Source organism: Dermacentor andersoni, chromosome 11, assembly GCF_023375885.2.
Source record: "Dermacentor andersoni chromosome 11, qqDerAnde1_hic_scaffold, whole genome shotgun sequence".
Taxonomy (NCBI): Eukaryota; Metazoa; Arthropoda; class Arachnida; order Ixodida; family Ixodidae; genus Dermacentor; species Dermacentor andersoni.
In genome coordinates this window covers 70,730,470-70,749,161 of record NC_092824.1, presented here as the reverse complement: position 1 = coordinate 70,749,161, position 18,692 = coordinate 70,730,470, and the positions used below count along the sequence as shown (strand labels likewise).

General features: G+C 44.8%; 1 protein-coding gene across 1 annotated transcript; it reads left to right on the top strand.

Annotated features, from left to right (window-relative positions):
• The first annotated feature begins 701 nt into the window (after positions 1-701).
• Positions 702-18,382, top strand: LOC129381533 (uncharacterized). The gene is made up of 6 exons (XM_072285207.1): positions 702-1,099; positions 4,430-4,506; positions 5,346-5,472; positions 12,267-12,340; positions 13,068-13,194; positions 18,061-18,382. The coding sequence occupies exons 1-6, from the start codon at positions 870-872 to the stop codon at positions 18,380-18,382; spliced, it is 957 nt and encodes a 318-aa protein (XP_072141308.1). The 5' UTR covers positions 702-869.
• Positions 18,383-18,692: the final 310 nt, after the last annotated feature.

Below are 18,692 nucleotides of genomic sequence, written 5' to 3'. Positions count from 1 at the left end.
CGGTCAGTACATGACCGGGGTAGTTGGAGAAGTATGGGAGAGGCCTTTGCCCTGCAGTGGGCGTAACTAGGCTGATGATGATGATGATGGTGATGATGATGATGATGATGATGATGATGATGATGATGATGATGATGATGAAAGCGGTCTCGCTTGATTCGTTGTATACCATATTTGATTAACTTTTTGCGACACATATCTATGGGATTCGGAGCGGGCAGCAGCATAATTCCTTTAACGACTACAGCGCTCATCGTGGTCGACATGAAACGCAATTTCCGACTGTGGCCCAATCAATGACCGGGACGCGAAACTGTCCCCAGTGTGCAAGGCCTGACTGTGCAACAGCTATGCCCGACCCACGAGCGTTCGTCACCGAAGAAGCATGGGAACTGTGAAGCAACTGCAGTTCCTTGTTGCTAGGTGGTAGCGAGGCCAGCACTGAACTTTGTGGATAACCGAATAAATTGAGCGTCCCTAGTCCGGTGATACGAACTATCTATTTCATTTGTATAGAACCTGATAATCAGCAGAATTGTCGCGTCTGGTGATCACCCACTGGTTATGGCTAATTTAACTTGTACACCTCCGACGCTTTCAGCAGTCCTTACACGAGTAACTTCTCCGCTGCAAGCTGTCCACTTCACTTTGACAAGAGCATGAAAAAGAGCAATCATGTCATCACATGAACGCGATTTTTTTTTTGGAAATGAGTGTTAGTTTGGTTAGATGTTTCACCGGAAAGATACTACGGGTAATGGGGGTGCCTCTGTTATTATTCAACAATTTTTGCTTTTGCATCAACCTAACGGCGCCCACTATCATCACGATTTTTCCATATAGGCGGTGTCAATTTATTCTAAACCCCCATGTGCCAAAAGCTTTATTTGCTCCCCTTAGTTTTAGGCATTGAGTGCGCATGCGCGGAGCTTCAACATCGCGTATTCGTGAATACACGCCAGTTCATTGCCACTGAAACATCAGGCATGGCTTACGAAAGAAGCAACGAATATACGCCTCCAGTGTTCAGCCTCACCGACGAAGCAGCCCCAATTGCAAGCAGTTACAACCAGGGCGCATCTTCGGGTGCCTACCCAACGTGAGCTCTACCACTTGTCAATTTTCATTGAATGCTGTTACCCTTAGACACGGCCCAGGTAATAGGCTTCTACATCTTTACATTTGTTCCCACCTATACCGGGTCTTTGTTGACGGCCAACTTGAGCTTTTCAATCGGGGACTTACATATAGACGCTTCGATTAACGGGCGGTGCGGAAATATTGTCATGTACAGCGCAAGGACGGCTGTTTCGCGTTCGGAATAAAACTTATCACACCGCTAAACGAATTTATTTAACGAAGAAAATAGTTTGCGCTCATGTATGATTATTGCACTGCACACCCGCCACAGGGTGTTGTAACTCGAAGCCCCGGGTACAATTCGAGATGTGACCGGCGTATTTCGATGAAAGCGCACTGTAACAAGGCTCGTGCCCACCTGCATTTACGTGCTCGTTACACAAGCCCCGGTGGTGAAAGTCTAAATGCAGTTTCCACTGTGGCATGCGTTTTATCAGGTCCTGGATCTCGCGCGAAAAACGTAAGAATTGGTCAGTTTTACGCGCACTACCTCACTTTATTTGCCGAATTGGTGAGTAATATCGTGAGCAGTATGAGTGGGAACACGCGAACGGGTGGCAAATAGCATCGAGAGCGAGATACGCGGATGGCACGGTCGAAAACAAAGGGAAGGGGCGGACACTCTTGCGCGAGCTGTTGGCACTCCCTCTACACCTTCTTTTTTTTCGAAAACGGTCGCAGACGGCATTTAACTGGCCGCCGACAGCCGTTAAGACTGTTATGTGTCGCAGTGACTTACAGCAGGTCATTGTTTTCTCGCATGCTTTTCTATATTTAGAGCGCAGCTCACAGGCGCCCGCTCCTGCGTTTAGCGTAGGGGTACTTTTTTTTTTTTTTCAGATATACTGCATATGCATATGCAGTACATATGCATATCATATGCATACGCATATGTTATGGAGCGCATAGTTTCACGCGTTACAGTCAGACAAGATTTCCCAGCGAAGTAGCTCTCGATTGCTTACGCGTCAGAACAGTGCTGCTATGTGCCACGCTTCGGTGCACAAAGTTATCAGCAAACACAGTATCAAACAGCTTCATCAATGCGCGCTGGCGACGTGTGAATTTCTGCGCTTTGTATAAAGAGACGCACGGTGGGAGTGCCAACAGTTAATATAACATCGTCCTCCTTTGCACTTTCCGACAGCGGCAGCCGCGTATCGCCCATATAGCAGAGTTCGTGGCTATCCGACATGCGCTGTTCTGTACATACCTGGTCGTATTGCTCACGATAGCACTTTCTGGACGACACGCAGATGTGCACAAAAATGCCGCAGTTTGCCTCGTAAAAAGAAAGTGTGACCGTGTAGGTAGTTTCTAAGCGCGATGGAGGAAAAGCCAGTTGTTTTAAAAGGACTGCTTGTCCGTTTGCCTGTGTTCCCTGAGGGCGATCAATACGTATTAACATACGCGATAATACGTAGACCATACGCGCTGTGGCCCAAGCGGATCCTTTTCCCTCTCGGAGTGATTTGGTCGATGAGGCCACTTCTGGTTTTGTATTTTTAAGGGTTCTTCTAACAGTGACATTTATCTGACAGGGCTCCGAATCGTTTTTAATAGAGCAATGTTGGGCGACTGTATACAACAGCGACAAAGAAGTGGAACGTCATGGTATTCTACATACATTCTACCACTTGTGAACAATCGCAGTGGCACGTCGCCTTTCAGCTACGCGCATGCTGTGCATTCTATCATCGGACATTTTCGAGGCGAATGCCGTACACCTCTGCCTCAAGGTTGCGTTGCGATTGTACAGAAAATAGGAATGCGGGTGCCACTGCTCGTGCGTTCGTTGTCATATTCTTCCACATCGTTGCTGCTAATAAAGCAAGAAAAGCACAGGTAAATAAAATACGGTTAATTAAGGCACTAGGAGTCACGACCTCTGGTGGGAGGCGAACCCATGACCTTTGGTCTTAATTAGGGCGAAGTTGATGAAGGCACAGTTGATTAAGGTAGCTCTAGTTGGACGCTCGATCCCACGACCTTTAGTGGGAAAAAAAACAAGTAATAAGAAGTAAGAACGCATTCGAATGAGACTGTCTAATAGTTCGATGGATGTCTCTCGAACGCGCACGCTTTCGCCTTGACCCTCTTTGGCGTAGGCGAAAGTGAGTGTCCTTTTTTGTCATGCTGTTCTCACAATAAACTTGCACCCCTTGAAGGAATTTTTGGATACGCTGCAGCGAGAGGCATTGTAGACACAAACGTATCGGCACTTGCCGATAAATATTTATAAACTCGATCGTCGTAGATCCTGAATTCATGCGAACTCATCTTTTCGTTCTGAATTGTTTAAACTAAGACTTGCCTAAGAGACAGAAATCTGTATACAGGACAGGTCATTTAAGTCCATAACTTCAAATATCACCTAAAATACGATCCATTCCTCATAGCATCGGCGGTGGTGGTAACAACTTCATTGAGATTCTGCTCAGTTATGATCTGGCAGGCCCGAGTCCTAGGATGGCCCCTCTCGAGGAGCGACCCTTTCGGCCCAGGCAACGAGGGCTTACTGTAGTTTTTGATCCGGCGTTCTGAGCAGCTCCTCCCACGTCTGTTTTGAGGAAGCTCGCAGGTAGTGACCTGGGAGGGGCTAAGCCCTCGCATCCCCAAAGAATGTGATTTTGGGTAGCAAATGTTTGATTTGTGCAGTTTTGAAACATTGGGGTTCCATTGCCCGTTGGTAATTTTGGCCAGCCAATGTCACCGGGATCCATGAGTCATGAATGTAATCAGCGTGAAAACGGTATACACTCACCAAGGCCACGCCGAACCACAGCATGCGGGTACAAAGGGGAATTTTCTTTATATGAGCGCTGGTTCGCATCATAAATGCAGAAACCATATGCAGTGCCATTCTTATACTTAAACCTGTTTTCGTACTGCAAAAAAATGCTCCATGGAGCAAAACATTTTTTTTCCAAAATTACTGTTGCGATTCTGTCACGGTGGCAAGTAGAGCACGCATTACGTATAACAAACTACATAAGGAGGCATGATACTTGTTGTAAGTACTCTAACAGCTATGCTAACAGTGTTCGTGCCAGTCAAGGTCAACCAGCTTTTCGACTATGGTGGATTAGAGCCCTGCACCACATATTTCCCCGTGTTTAGTTATTGCTATGCCAATCAGCAGGGTGTACCTTTACTGAACGAAATTATGCAATTAGCGTAGTTTCAAAGCAGAACTTCGCTCTTTCTGACCGTTCTTTTAATAAACGATAATTTCAACTTTTTTGTCACGAGTCTAAGTGTCTAACACAAATGCCTTTGCTAATTGCAGCATTTCTGACGACGTCTGGCATTACCAGTGGAACACACAGCACAGGCCAATAATCGATGGGACTTACAACGTCGACGGTACGTTGGCGATGGTCACTTGCCTTTTTTACGGTGGGGAAGCCGCGTTTAATAAAAGTATCTGTGGTTTCCGAGGGTGTAGACTGTGCCGTATGGGTGTAATAATGTGATAATCATTATTACATATTACAATACACAATACACGTAATATACATATACACATTTTACGTACTACAATATAAGCTTTGTTGTTTTAATGCTAATTACACTAAGGTCGATGGCCATCTGGAGGAAAGTTCAGCCGTATTCTACGGCATTTTCAAATGCTCGCGCTTTACGTCTCTGAAAGACAAGTACGTCGTTGGATGACGCACGTATGTATCATAGGAGGTGAAAATTTTTTGGGCAAGCTTCAAACAAAAATTTGTATTCCCGAGGTTGAAATGCGTCCTCTCAAATTTCCTTTGCCCTCTCCTGCAACGTGCTATGTTGACTGCTTGGAATAGTTGAGCAAAAAGCCAGAACGTAATGAGGTATCTAATGCGCCTATTACTAGCTGATCCAGCCCAATATATTGTGTCAAGGGTTGCACGCAGAAGAAACCGACATATTGTGAGCCGTCCGTGGTATGAGATAGAGCGTAATAATCTTCACAAGAATTCAACATTGCGCCATCTTGGTCGCGCTCGGCTCCGTCAAGACCGCGAAGTTCTTGCGTGCATTTAAGACCGAGTTTCAGAAATAAAAAGCACCGCATACGCAAGCACATGGAATAAGGTTCCCGTACCACTATATTCTACTTGCTATGACCCATCTATAAAAATGAAATATTCATTTCATAATAATTGCCCTTGCACAGCCACGAATGAACGCCTTTGCTGTACTTTCATGCCTTACAGGTGCCACTGACAATGCAAGCACTAGTTACCTGCTTCTGAGCTCCAGCAGCAGTATCGATCATGAAAGGCTCAGTGCAAACCACGCTGGCATGGAGGAATCAACAGCCATAATAGAAGACGGTGCCACGTAAGACTATATTTTTATTTACAAATCAGTACTTTGCTTTTTCCAAACTTTGTTTTAACAAACAATAATTTCAAGTCTTTTGCGACAGCTGCAAGTGTCCAGCACCAACAGCTATATTTGCAGGATTTCTGAGCACGCCTGGCGTAACCAATGGAACACGCAGCACAGGCCAATAACTGACTGGACTTGCAACGTCGACGCTACGTAGGCGATGGTCACTCGTTTTTACCGAAAACGTGGGAGATAGCCCCAACGTGTTCCGTAGAAGTGGTGCACGTATTTCGTATAAAGGGGCATGTTACCAGCGGCGCCAAGAGGGTATCCTCATGAGCCGCTTCACCACTGTTCTTAGAAAGAAATGTTTCCCCTTTCCCTCACCTTCACTGTAGGTTAGCAAATCAGGTGCTCGTCTAATTGACCTCCCTGCCTTTGCTGTCGTTGTTCTCTGTCGCTGTCTGCACTGATGTGAATACATGAAAATCTATACGAAATTCATGCAGTTCCAGTTTTTGTACAAAGTTCTCCTCATATCGGTGAATTGTGAACGCACGCTCCTAGGCCGTCGCGTCAGAAGCCGTGACTCTACGTTCCATGCCATAATCAATTCACTCGTCACTGGCATCATCGATTAACAACTTACCTACAATTTTGTTTAGCAAGCAGAATCTCAGTGGGTTCGTTGCTCTACTACCATGACACTTTATCCCTTGAACCGATCAAACTTAGTGGAGAAAAAGAATGTTTTGACAGCATTGCAGTGCAATTTGCACTACAATGTGCAATTATGGCGGCGTTTAAGATGTCTGTACCGGATGGTCGTAACGGTGTTAGGCTTTCGGCACAGTGTGACAATTGTTCACCTACAGCATGCTACGAGCAACCGATACATCCCGCTGCGGCCAAATGGAGAAGAGACAGCATACAATTTGGGGCAGCCCAAATCAATTTATACTGATCTTATTTTATGCCCAGGAAGCCAAGCAACAACTGCAGCGTAAACATTACAAATTTAATCAAAACGTAATAAGACAAAATTATTTGCTAGTTCTTTCACTATGTTGGTACAAACGTTTACCAAGTATCCCCGCCATATGCTTCTGAAGCTTTAACAAGCTTTAATGGCGTTGATAGATTAAGAATCGCCATACCCAACGATTTCCAATTAGCGTGGCACCAGCTGAAAATGATACTGCTGTGTTAACAAGAAAGTTAACACCTGGCTGATACAACGGCCTTCCAAACTGAATGCCCTTTTCTGTGATTAGCATTCTATGGATACATCAAGCATTTTTAGTTCTGCCGGTATCTGTGCAACCTCTTTCGTAACACGGACTAATGCACGCTGTGGGTTTAACGGCGTGACTAGCAAAAGTGAGTATGCTAGAATATAAAAATGAGCTTTTTAAATTACGCCTATTAAATCAAGCTGTACTTCGTTGGAAGTCAAAGTGATCTGGTTGGGAACCCGCGTTCAATGCTTTTTGTGACGTACGAAGGCGTAGACAGTATGGCACGGGGGTGTAATAATGCGATTGCCATTCTTAGCCGGTTTTCTCCAATCCAGATTGAAAATAATGGTGTATTCCGCAATACGGTGTGTCCCTACATTGTCTTGTAGGGAACCTCCTTCCATCCTGACGAGGGTTCTGCCGTATTCTCGCCTTTTAATCTCTCCCGTTTTTCTTCTTTTCAATGACACGCAATTTCTGCGAACATAGGAAAAATGTGCCACTAGTTACAATCCTTGCAGCGCTATCCACACAGCCCACACTTCTAATGCACTTTCACGCTTTCCGTTGCACCGTTTAGTGACATTGCCCCGTGAAATAGCGCTGCCGTATTTTATTCCAAGCTGATAAGTTTTCTGCAACGCGAAGCTTAGATAAACGCAATGAGCAATCTTTTTTTTTTTAATTTGATGGCACACACAGGAACATTGGCGAGGACAACCGTTTTCGATTTCTTAATGAGTTGCTAAATATACATTGCTTACCGCCTGTGCTTAGGAACTTCAGCCACAGGAGTCACCAAATGGGGTTCGAATAACCACTTTCTGAAAGGCGACTACGTCGTTGGCAAACCAATGTATTTACTATACGAGGTCAAGAATCTCTGATCAGGCTTCAAACAAAAAAATTATAATCCCTCGGTAGAAATCTCTCCTCTCCATTTTTCTTTGTGCTCGTCTGTAACGAGTTATCTCTAATACTCGTAATAGTTTAGCTAAAGGCAAGAGCTCCAGGACGTATCTAATGCGCCTATAACTAGATAATCCAGCAAATATACTTGGTCAAGGGTTTCACGCACAGGAAATTGACATGTCCTATCTTTGCTTCCAACACTTTCATGTTGTATCCGCGGTATGAGATAGAGCTTACTATTCTTCAGAAGGATTAAAATCGTGCTCGGCATCCCCATCGCCACGAAGTTCTTGCGTTGATTCAAGACATAGTTGCAGATAGTAAAAGCATCGACTCCGGCAGCAGTGCAGTACGGTTCCTCCACGACTAAAAGCATCTTGCGTCGCACCGTCGTTAAGGAGGAATAACTCATTTAGTATGAATCCCTTGCACTGCACCGAAGGAACACCTTTACTGTACTTTTGCACCGTACAGGTGTCATTGACAATGGTACAGCTAGTTACCTGCACCAGGGGTTCTGCAGCAGCATTGATCACGTAACGCCCAGCACAAGCCGCACAGGCATGGAGCAAGCATCAGCCATTATAGAAGGCATCGCCGAATGAGCCCACGTTTAGAAAAGGTCAATTCCAAAGAAACTAACCGTCTGCAGGAATGGCTACCCGTGGAAAAATCATGCCTGTACTCCCTAACTTCTCCCGGCAAGGGCTAGCTCTCATGCTTGAAACAGGCACTGCATCAGCAGTTTTGAGCGTTCGGGAGGCGTAGCTTGCCATGACATACGTATTAGTTGCAAGGGCGCGACTGGACATACAGAGTAAAAAAAAAACGTGCAGCATGTTTCACCTCTGTTAGATGTGACGGCCCTTGTTCACGTTGGTTACCTTGTTTGCTCACTCCCCCCTGTGAAATATACGAACATAATGAAGAGGAACATGTTCATCTAAAAGAAAACTCTCAAAATGAAACAGAGGATGTCAAAGTTTACCGAGGCAATGTAGGGTGGCTACGCAGGCGGTAAGAAAAATGGTCCAAATTAATCCGTACTTCCACACTCCGGCTTGCCTCATAAAAACCACAGACTTCAGTTTTTGAATGTTTAGTATTTTTACCTCCACAAAACGTATCAAAGGCCATAAGAAGACCGTTATTAAGTAACCGTAATTTAAGCAGTTGCTGAGCAGCAGATATCTCAGTACGTGAACATGAACTGTCAAAATTTCAAGGAAACTACTGCGTAATCCTACCATTTCTTTTCTTTTGGTGATTAAGCCCTCCCTATCGTTGATGATGTCAAAGTACCTGTTGTTTCAAATTTAGCCTGCCGTACTTCCGCATGTCATTGAGGATGATTTCTCACCTTGATCGATACGTAGCTATGATACGTCAACCGCTAGGCCAACTGCAGAAGCGAGTCCTGTACCGATAATACGGCGTGTTGCAGTGCTTGTGTAAAGAAGTGCCAGCACCCTGACCAGTCCAGTCCACCCACTTTGGTCCGAATTCGCTTTTCCTTCTTTTTTTTACACTGAGAGGGCAAGACATAAATAGTAAAAGCTACGTCAATTTGCTTGTCTCGACTTCGCCTGTGCCAACAACTTCACCACAAGACGTGGCCTAAAGCAATTATCAGTGTAAGACTTCGCCACAAATATGAAAAGACAGGAAAGCATAAAACAGTACAAGGTAGCACGGAAAGAATCTGTCAAGCAGGAAAGCCTCGCCGAGCACGCTTGTTCCGGGCTATGCTTTATGCATCATCGCGCGTTCTCAATTGTTTCACTGATTCACTTGGTCATACGACAATGATTGGCGGTCCGGTTGAAACTAACGCTATATTGTAAAATTGCAGAAGTGTGCCCGATGCCAGAATTGTTCGAAGGCTTACGCATCCATTATTCTCACATTAAAGCCACTGGTATGATTTCAAAGATGTGCGTGACCAGTTAAATAAACGCGCGCTTACACTCGCACACACAGCGTCGTGGGAGCGGAGACCGCAGTATCGCCCTTGGAATTTATACGGAACACAGCGATCGCGACGCCGACGGCACAACTGCGTCTGGAGTGTCCATATACTTGCTATCACAACAAAGAATAAGCTTGCCGAAGAGTGGCAAAACGGGCCTTCGCAGGTGGGTTGAGCCGCGTTGAGAAGTGACGCTACCGTTTCCCAGATAGTTAAACGGCTGTGCACGTATCCGTAATTAATACTCGCTGAACAACCAGCGTAACTATGTTGTTTCGCAACCTTATGAGATCTGCGGCCCAACATTACAAATAGCCTGTCAAGTTCCAGGTCAGTGTTCAATGTCCAATATTGGATTCTTGGCTAGTTGCTGCATGCCAGGCAACATTATTTGGCTTCCCTGCCTCTAACGTCACTCGGTACACATTGTTGCGGTTTCCTTACCGTATGCACCTTTAACAATGGCTTCTGCATTAGCACAACTCTCCGATACGACTAATACATTGTATACCTTGCGCCACACATCCACGGAATATGTATAGCATTAAGAGCGCCTGCGTCGGCCAATCTTCCCGTATGCGTAAGTTGTGTAAACGGATTATTTTAGCGAGATACAAATCTCAGTAGGCGCTTAAGACACCAAGTTCTCTATTGCTTGCAAATACGGGAGCTGCATCGGTTTTTAGTACATTACGTAGAAGAAAAACTTCTGCAGCGCCTTTGTGTTGCATGCATGGGAATGCGGGATGTGGAGACAGAATCGGCATCGTTCTCGCAGAGCCAGGACATCTCGAAGCCGCTCGTGGCCAGCACCGCTTCGTCTTTCATGACGCTTAATTTTTCTGCTAAAATAGTGCGTAATGAACTGTTCTTTATTTATTGTTACACAATAATTGTTTTTTATTTTCAGTCATAAGCGCTTGTCCTTGGATGTACAATCATAGTTTCTCACTACATTACCTAGAGGGAAATCTGGCGCTGCTGCGCTGTGGTATGCATGGGAATGCCGGTATGTTGTGACTTCGGATTGGCATCGTTCTCGGAGAGACAGGACACTTTGAAGACGCGCTTGGCAAGTACCGTTCCGTCTGTCACAATTATTCATTTCCTACTAAAACAGCACGTCAACAACAGTATTAGCTTTATTATTACGCGAAAACATGTTTTATTTAACTATGAGAACTTGTTATTGCGTGTACAACTATGTGTTACGTAAGAAGTATCAGTGGGCCGCTAAAGTTGGAGGACAGACGACAAGATTCACTCTCGCTTTGAAACAGTTTGCTGTCTGTTCTTGCTTTAGTTCCCTTCGTCATGCATTGTAGGTGAGTAAAGCTGTAATGTGCGTGAATGGAAACATCTTATGAAGATTTTACTTTGAGAACGTGTTATTTGTGTAGCCATATCCACGTTTTAGACGAAGCCTCTTACTACACCAGCCAACACAAGCCTCGCAGACACATATACCGTCATTCCCATGACGGCACGGTGCCCCCTTAAGAAACTCCCATAGACGGTGGCGCCAGATTTCCCTCTAGGTATTATGGTGAGAAACTCTATGTGTACAATTATATTAAATCTATAGAGTGCCTGCGAGCCAGTGAAGTTGAGGAACACAAAAGATTTGCGTAAGCATGGCAACATTTTTCTAGCGTACGCTTATCTACTGTACGTGACTAAACGTTACCAAAAAATGTTGTGCCGCTGAATGAAAACATTTACACGGATATTTCATTTTATTAATTGTGTCTATGAAGTCATGACCACGTTTCAAGCCATGCCACTTTAGAGAGGGCTCCTCGGACACCCGTACCTCGGCATTACCATGGTAGCACGATGCCTATTAGAAAGGTCGCATAGATGGTGGCGCCAAATATCCCTCTAGGTGATAATGTGAGAAAGATCATGACAGGAAATCTCAAGGCACTCTCGCATGCTCGCCACCACCGTTCAATCTCAAGTTTCACAGCACAAATGGCGCACAGGCAGTCACGCCTGTGCACGTGACTGCACGTGCACAGGCGTCCAAAAGTCACGTGAAGTCCACGTGACTTTTGGAAGTCACGTGGACTTCTACGCGTGGTGGGAGGAGGGGGGAGGTTGCCAAGAGACGGCGAGCAGAGAATTATGACGCCTTGATACGCAATGCTTCCCGCTCTCTTGATCTGTGCGGCGGAAATCACGTGCAAAGGCCAGCGGCATCAGGAAACGTTCGCTTTGGGAAAGGCTCCTACAGTCTCCTTCACCGGCCCTCCTCATCACGCCATCTTTTATGCTGGGCATGTTAGAGGTCTTCAGGTCACGTGTTATGCGTGTGATTGGGCACGTGGTATAACATGTGTTTCGTTAATACGTGAGCCGTTACTAGAATGTACACTGTCTAAATACTACTAGCCTTTGTTTCCTTATTGTTTTAATATCATGCTATAGATGCTCTAGCTTCGCCCTTCTGCGAAGACTGCGTCTATATTGGCACGAGACCTCTTTCATTCCGATGTCACAGATAGCAGCATATTGTTTCAATGCTATATGCCTGTGTGCCTTAAGGATTTTCGAGGCAAACGTTTTCACAAAGGAACTTGACCTGTTCTGTTGTGTCCTCTAGTCGAAACGTTGGCTTCCGCTAGAATATTTGTTCAACCGCTATTGCCTCAGTGTCCATGTGAATATGTCTTGCGTTGCAGAATTCCAGAGACAACCTGTGTTGACCAATGGAAGACGCAGTGCTACTCGGCTAATGGCACGCCCACCGTCTCCGGTAGGTGCGGGAAGGTTTTCTGTCACTGGGTATACCATGCCTTGCCGTCAAGGTGATTGAGGAAGCTAACGTTTGTTATCGCGCACAATGCATTTAAACAGCATGAATGAATGAATTCTGGGGTTTTACGTGTCCAACCCACAATTTTATTATGAGGCACACCGTAGTAAAGGACTCCGGATTTATTTTGACCACCAGAGGACTTTCAACGTGCCACCAATGTTAAACAGCCCCGCCGCTGTCTGAGGTGTGGTTGAGTAAATGTCGTTCATAGAACTTTTCGTTATTCGGTTGACCTAAACTTTTCTTGCTTCGTTTAACTCATTTTATTGCTAAGCATTCTTTGCCTCATCCAACATAGTGTGAACTCCTAAGAGTGGAGTGCAAACTCCACCCACAAGTCTAGAGTCCAACCGCCCTTATCCACTGAAAGCTTAGCCAGCACGAATTCGCTCGTACCTCGAGGCCCTGCTCTGCTAACGTACTTTGCTAATGTCCTTTGGCTCAGCAATGACAAGCGGATCATCCATAAAATTTGCCAGGATGTGCAGATTTCATCATAAATAAATACAAATTTTTCGTAACATCACGGGGGGGGGGCTTCCGACCTTTGTTCTTTGAATTTAGAAAATCACTTCAGACGGCTGCAGAGCTTCCTGCGCATTCCTGTCATGGAATTCTCCAGCCTCGTTGTCGCACAATGGGAAATCGGCGACTCTGCTTTCAGGACATACACACAACACAGAAACAGGACGCACTGGTTTCACACTTCCGGTCTACAGCAGCAGCCTTCTGGCAAGTACATGCTACGCGCGCATGTTGGAACCATTGGACATTTTTGGGAACGATGCTCGGTGAGCCAAACCTTTGTATGAATTTTTTTCGATGGAGAAACTCATTGAGACGACACGGAACGATGTCTACGGCTCAATTTTACTTGAACTAACGAAGTTGTGTGACGGATGGAAGTGTTGTCGCCTGAAATTCCAATTGCCATCTGCACTTAACACAATAAGCAGCTGGCGCAAACAGGAAGCTTTAGCTCAGGACCTAAGTACATTTAAAATGAGAAAACAATTTGGTCAACAACACACTGCACCAATATTCAAGTTTCTGGCATTTGAAAGAAAAAAGATTCAATAATATTCTTAGGAATTCCGTTTCCTATTTACGTCGTAACTCTAAAAAATTACTAAGCAATTTCGCAATAGAGCTCACGCAGCGATTCTCTAGACCGCACCTAATAACACAGCTAATGTGCTCAAAACTGCTTTATTACTCAGCCCCTTGAGGTAAAGTATCTTATGAGCAGATGCTTTGAAAATCCTCCCCAACCTAAACCTCCCGCAAGCTGCAAATGTACACATACACAACGCACGGTGTCCACTACGGATTCTGAAAAAGGTGCAGCTAAAATATCTGCTCTCTCTCTCTCCCTCTCTCTCTCTCTCTCTCTCTCTCTCTATATATATATATATATATATATATATATATATATATATATATATATATATATATATATATATCTTGTGTAGTTAACTTAATAAAACTTTTCTTTGTTCTGGTAACATAGCGACTTCAAATTTTTTCCCGCCAGCACACAAATCGCTTAACAAGCGACAAGAAGTAGCTTGGAGACGACTTCAGACGAACACCTACCCCAACCCTGTAGCCTATCACTACTACTACCCGGACCAATACCCTAATACATGTAAGCATTGTAAGCAAAAAGCGGATCTATTCCATATTATGTGGTCGTGCCCAGCCGAAAATCACACAAATCACGAAATAAGTAATACTGAGCAGTGGGAGGCCGTGTTGCTCAGCTGCGACCCTGACCTGCAGGCCAAGATCCGTCAATACCTTGTTTTTCAATAAAGTCTTTACTCACTCACTCACTCACTCCCAGTTGACAACCTAGATCTAAATTGTGATTGATGCAACTGCTGGAACTCAACTTTTTCAATCAAATACCATGAATTAGGCTTAAATTCAAACGGAAGTCAATGAAGAACTCTTTTCTTCAGCCTAAGACCGGTCCTCTGAAAACGGTGCTGCCGCTGCTGTGGCCAGTTATCCCTACTCAAGAAATTATTTACCTATTCATTTCTTTTTTTACTTAATCACCTAAAATTTTTTTCAATGTAAAAATTAACTACGTAATCTGGTCTAGATACGGGCCAAGCGAGCACGATTCGAAAAAACGTGCAATGTTACACCACATGAGTTGAAGGAGACCATAACATTCCATGAGTCACGTGAACAATGACTAGAATAAAATTAGGTGAACGAATAAATAGCATGTTAACAGCAATGTAGCAAAGAATGTTAATCCAGTACAAATACAGCATTAACTTCAAAAAACAACAGACAGGAGAGAACTCACACACGAGGCACTTGTGCACGTGTGCTGTTCTGTCTGTAATTTTTTCTTTTTTTCAGCATTTCGGCCTTAAACGGTAGGAACAATGGCGCGCGAACAATTCCGAAGCTCTAGGCATGAAAACTTCATGAAATTAACGAACACAAATCTCATGGCCAAGGAACCAAAAGAAAGAAATACAGGTGTTTTATGTTACGTTGATTAATTTTGCAATGAGCTTTGTACTGTATATTTGCACAATAGGATATTAAAAAAAAAACTTCTTCGGCAGCAGATTTTATCCATTGTGCTTGAAGACTCTGAAATATCTCGTATTATTCGATATGAATTTGATATGTGTGTATTGACATATGTCCGACGAGGAGTCAGCCCCCTCCCCCATTTTGTATTTGTCATAGATAACGCAAGTAGTACAGTACGCCTTTTAAGCATTTGCAGTTATGTTACTCCTCCTTACCTACAAGGGCTCGTATAAAAAGGAAACCTGTTTTAGCTCAGCAATACGATCTGTTTTAGTGCCATACGTCTCACTTCCGAGGGCACATCTCTGGACATATGACTGAATGCTCCTCGTTAGCGTATCCAAGACGTGCAACTATTTTTAATCTTTAGAGCATGTAAGTTTATTAACTAACCTTTGTTTTCAGATAGCTCTACTCGCCTGCACAGGTTAACATTTAGGCTCTATATAATGTAATAAATAAAGCACTTTTTATTAATATTCATTCCACCGACCATAGTTCGTGTTTTCAAGTTTAACATTGTAGACCACCAATAACTCCAGTGTTCGATTTCTGCCAATCTAGAGGCCTAAACGAGCATTAAATATTAATGTAGCAAGTTCGCGCTCAGATTGTGCTAATCGCCTTACTATCAACGAGCGATTTAGTCTGTCTAACTCTCAATTGGCAAAAATGTGTTTTTGTCATCCGGTAGCAAGAGTCGCCCATTTTGAGCCCCATTTCACGTCCACTTGCAGGAATGCTACTGGAACAGGAGGAAGGGAACCGCAAGAGTTGTACGGTGCACGTTTATATGTTTCCAGCAGACAGGATGCCTCACGCGGGCACGCCAACAAACACATTGGTGATACAGTCCACACTTGCAAAGCAAGTGACTCTGTGAATAATTCGGAATTCGTAAAACACTGCCGGAAGACAAAAGGCAAAAACCACAAATGCGCAACCTGCGGTAAAACGTTCCACCGGGCTGATCATCTAGCGGCGCATTACCGCACGCACACAGACGAGAGACCCTACAAATGTGAATTATGTGATCAATCGTTCCGACAGTCTACTCATTTAGATAACCATATACGCACGCATACAGGCGAGAAGCCCTACATTTGCAAAACGTGTAGTAAGTCATTCACGCGGCTGGCAAATCTCCGTAAACACCAGCTCACTCACGCCGACGAAAAACGCCACGTCTGTGAAATATGTAGGAAAGCACTCAATCTCTACTGGCATAGTAACGACAAAGCTTTCGTTTGCGAAATTTGCGATCGCTCCTTAAAGTACAACTCAAGTCTCAGTCGTCCCGGCCAAAGTATGCCCGGGGATAAAATGCCGTTTCAGTGTGCTCGGTGCGGATTTCGTTTCGCAGAGAAAGAAACATTCGATGAACACCTGTGCCAGAGTAATGTCTGCCAGTTAGGTTCAGATTCACTTGGAGACGAGGTTCAACTGACTGCACAACTCGTGACGCATAGCGTGACGTGAGCGGTAGTATTCTGACGAGTGCGCAAGTATCTCGCCCGCAGATTTTGCTTACCAACGCGAGAGTGAAGCCGCGTAGGAAAATAACGCTGACGTACTCATCTAGCATTTAGAAATTACGGGACAAGACGTAGTAGCCAGAAGTATTTGGGGTGCTTCATTGTCGAAGTGTGCTGCAGATCGTGGCCAGCGCTTACTGTTCGCCTAAGTGCATGTGTTCTTCGCGAACGCAGCTTTAGCTAACTTATTTCAAGACAAAACCTCATGGGCTCCAATTTTGTGTTTTGTGTAAGTAGAAGGTCGAAATGCCCGCACAAGGTGCCTGACTCCAGGTTTCGTTAGAGAATATATTTTTCCCAAGTTGTTCACTATATTCTTCCCAGGTTGTTCACTGTTCAAGTGAACAACCTCTAATGGACGCTCTCGTAAACGATTTTCCAGTCTGGATAGGAGGCAACATCTCCCATTGGAAGTCATTTTAAAAAGGAAGCACTGATTTTTAGTGAACTAAATAGTAATCTCTGCCATTATTTGATGTTCTTACGCCCTGCTGCCTTCCAGAGACAGAGACGACAATATATACACATTGTACGCATGGGAATATTATTTCTTTTGAAATTCTTTGAATTCACTGTCTGCCTTGGTTCTATCGCTGGCTTTTCTATTCGTACCGAACGTATTTGCTGTATACCATAAACTAAGCTGATGGAAGTAGTGACTATTAGATTCAAATAATTTGGAGCTTGACTGTATGGACCATGTGTTCTCCGAGTGCAAACATTTTTAGTTTTTATTGTGGTGCCTTTGTAGTTTTAAAGGCCAGTATTTTATCCGCTTGGAAGCCGTCTGTTATGACTCGCCCTGTTCTCCAGTTACACCTTCAGAATCTTTCTAGGCTGATGTGACAAACGCGTCTGTGCGAGCAATGACAGGAAAACTGAGATGTACTTTTTAGATGCACCGAGATGCACTTTTTAGGCATATTGACATGCATACTTGTGTATCTTCTTGGGAATGCGTTTCGCAGGCTAACAAATGTTAAGTTGCCACTCATCGTATGACGCGCCTGCATGCATCAGAACATTCTCGAAGTTTCTCGTCGATTCCAATTTTTTTCCACGTTGTAGTTGAACCTTTTGTAATCAAATTCCACGACTAGCGTGAATACAGTTGTGTACTCTGGAAGGCATGGAAGCACAAACGATTACGCTAGAATCTTCGATGAATCACGTACGAATATGCGACGCTCGTTAGCTGTAAATCAATTTTTGGACGATCGATGCATGTGCATGGAACTATCTTTCTGCCCGAGTGTAACTTATTTTGTGGGTTCACGTTCCCCCCAATAAAGAGATAGTTTCTCGTCTCACGATTCCTCTTACTGTGTTGTTCACTTCTACGGAGGGGATATGCCTTGGCGAGACAACCAGTCGGCAAGGCAATTCTGCTGCATCTGCAGAACCACCGGCCACCAACCGGACGTCTGACCCAACCCAATGGTTTGTGCGTGCAACGTCGGCAACCACCTTAACCCAGACGCCGGACACACTTGTGTACCGAAGTGCATTCCTCCCAGATGTAAACCTGACTCCAACACCACACTAAAAACCCAACGACAGTGGCGCCCGGTCACTCAGTCGACCAAGGCGGTTGACCTTCACCCGTGGTGGTTGTGCTCAGCGGGATGACTCCGAATTTGACTACTCGTTGTCTTCGAGCATCTACGGAGCCCAGTCCGGTCCCAACCCAAGGTCCAGATCCCACTCCTGCTCTCGCCCCCAGCCTCACTTTCGGTCGCCCAGACGGCGATCTCGGTCGACGCCTAAGAAAGATCAGCAGGCAGCACCAACTACCGCGGCACTCAAAGGCAGAGGTCCCCAGCAGCACCAACGAAAGACCAAGGAAGCCTCACTCAAGAGGACTAAGACCAATGAAAATTAGGTAACCTGGTCAGCAGTAGCCTCCGCCTTGTATAAAAAAGCACAGACACCCTATCTATGAAATTTGAACAGGAACTCGCGACCCTGCGCGCACAGATACACTCACACAAGAAAACAGACAACTCAAACAAGTGATACAGCTCACACAGATACAAGAGATGGCACCACACAAGACAGACATTGACCTACAAACCCATCTCTATGCCATTCGCACCCAGATGGAAGCCTACATGGAGGCTACACGCGCCCATTTGGAACAAATAACACCGACTGCAATACAACACACAGAGGCAGCAGTAAAGCACATGGAA

What these genes read in the sequence shown, in the direction of transcription:
- LOC129381533 (XM_072285207.1), top strand. Translation starts at nt 870, where the DNA reads ATGTGCCAAAAGCTTTATTTGCTCCCCTTAGTTTTAGGCATTGAGTGC. An exon ending in TCTTCGGGTGCCTACCCAAC is followed by an intron (nt 1,100 to 4,429) that starts GTGAGCTCTACC and finishes TGCTAATTGCAG; the next exon opens with CATTTCTGACGACGTCTGGC. An exon ending in TGGCACGCCCACCGTCTCCG is followed by an intron (nt 12,341 to 13,067) that starts GTAGGTGCGGGA and finishes CTCTGCTTTCAG; the next exon opens with GACATACACACAACACAGAA.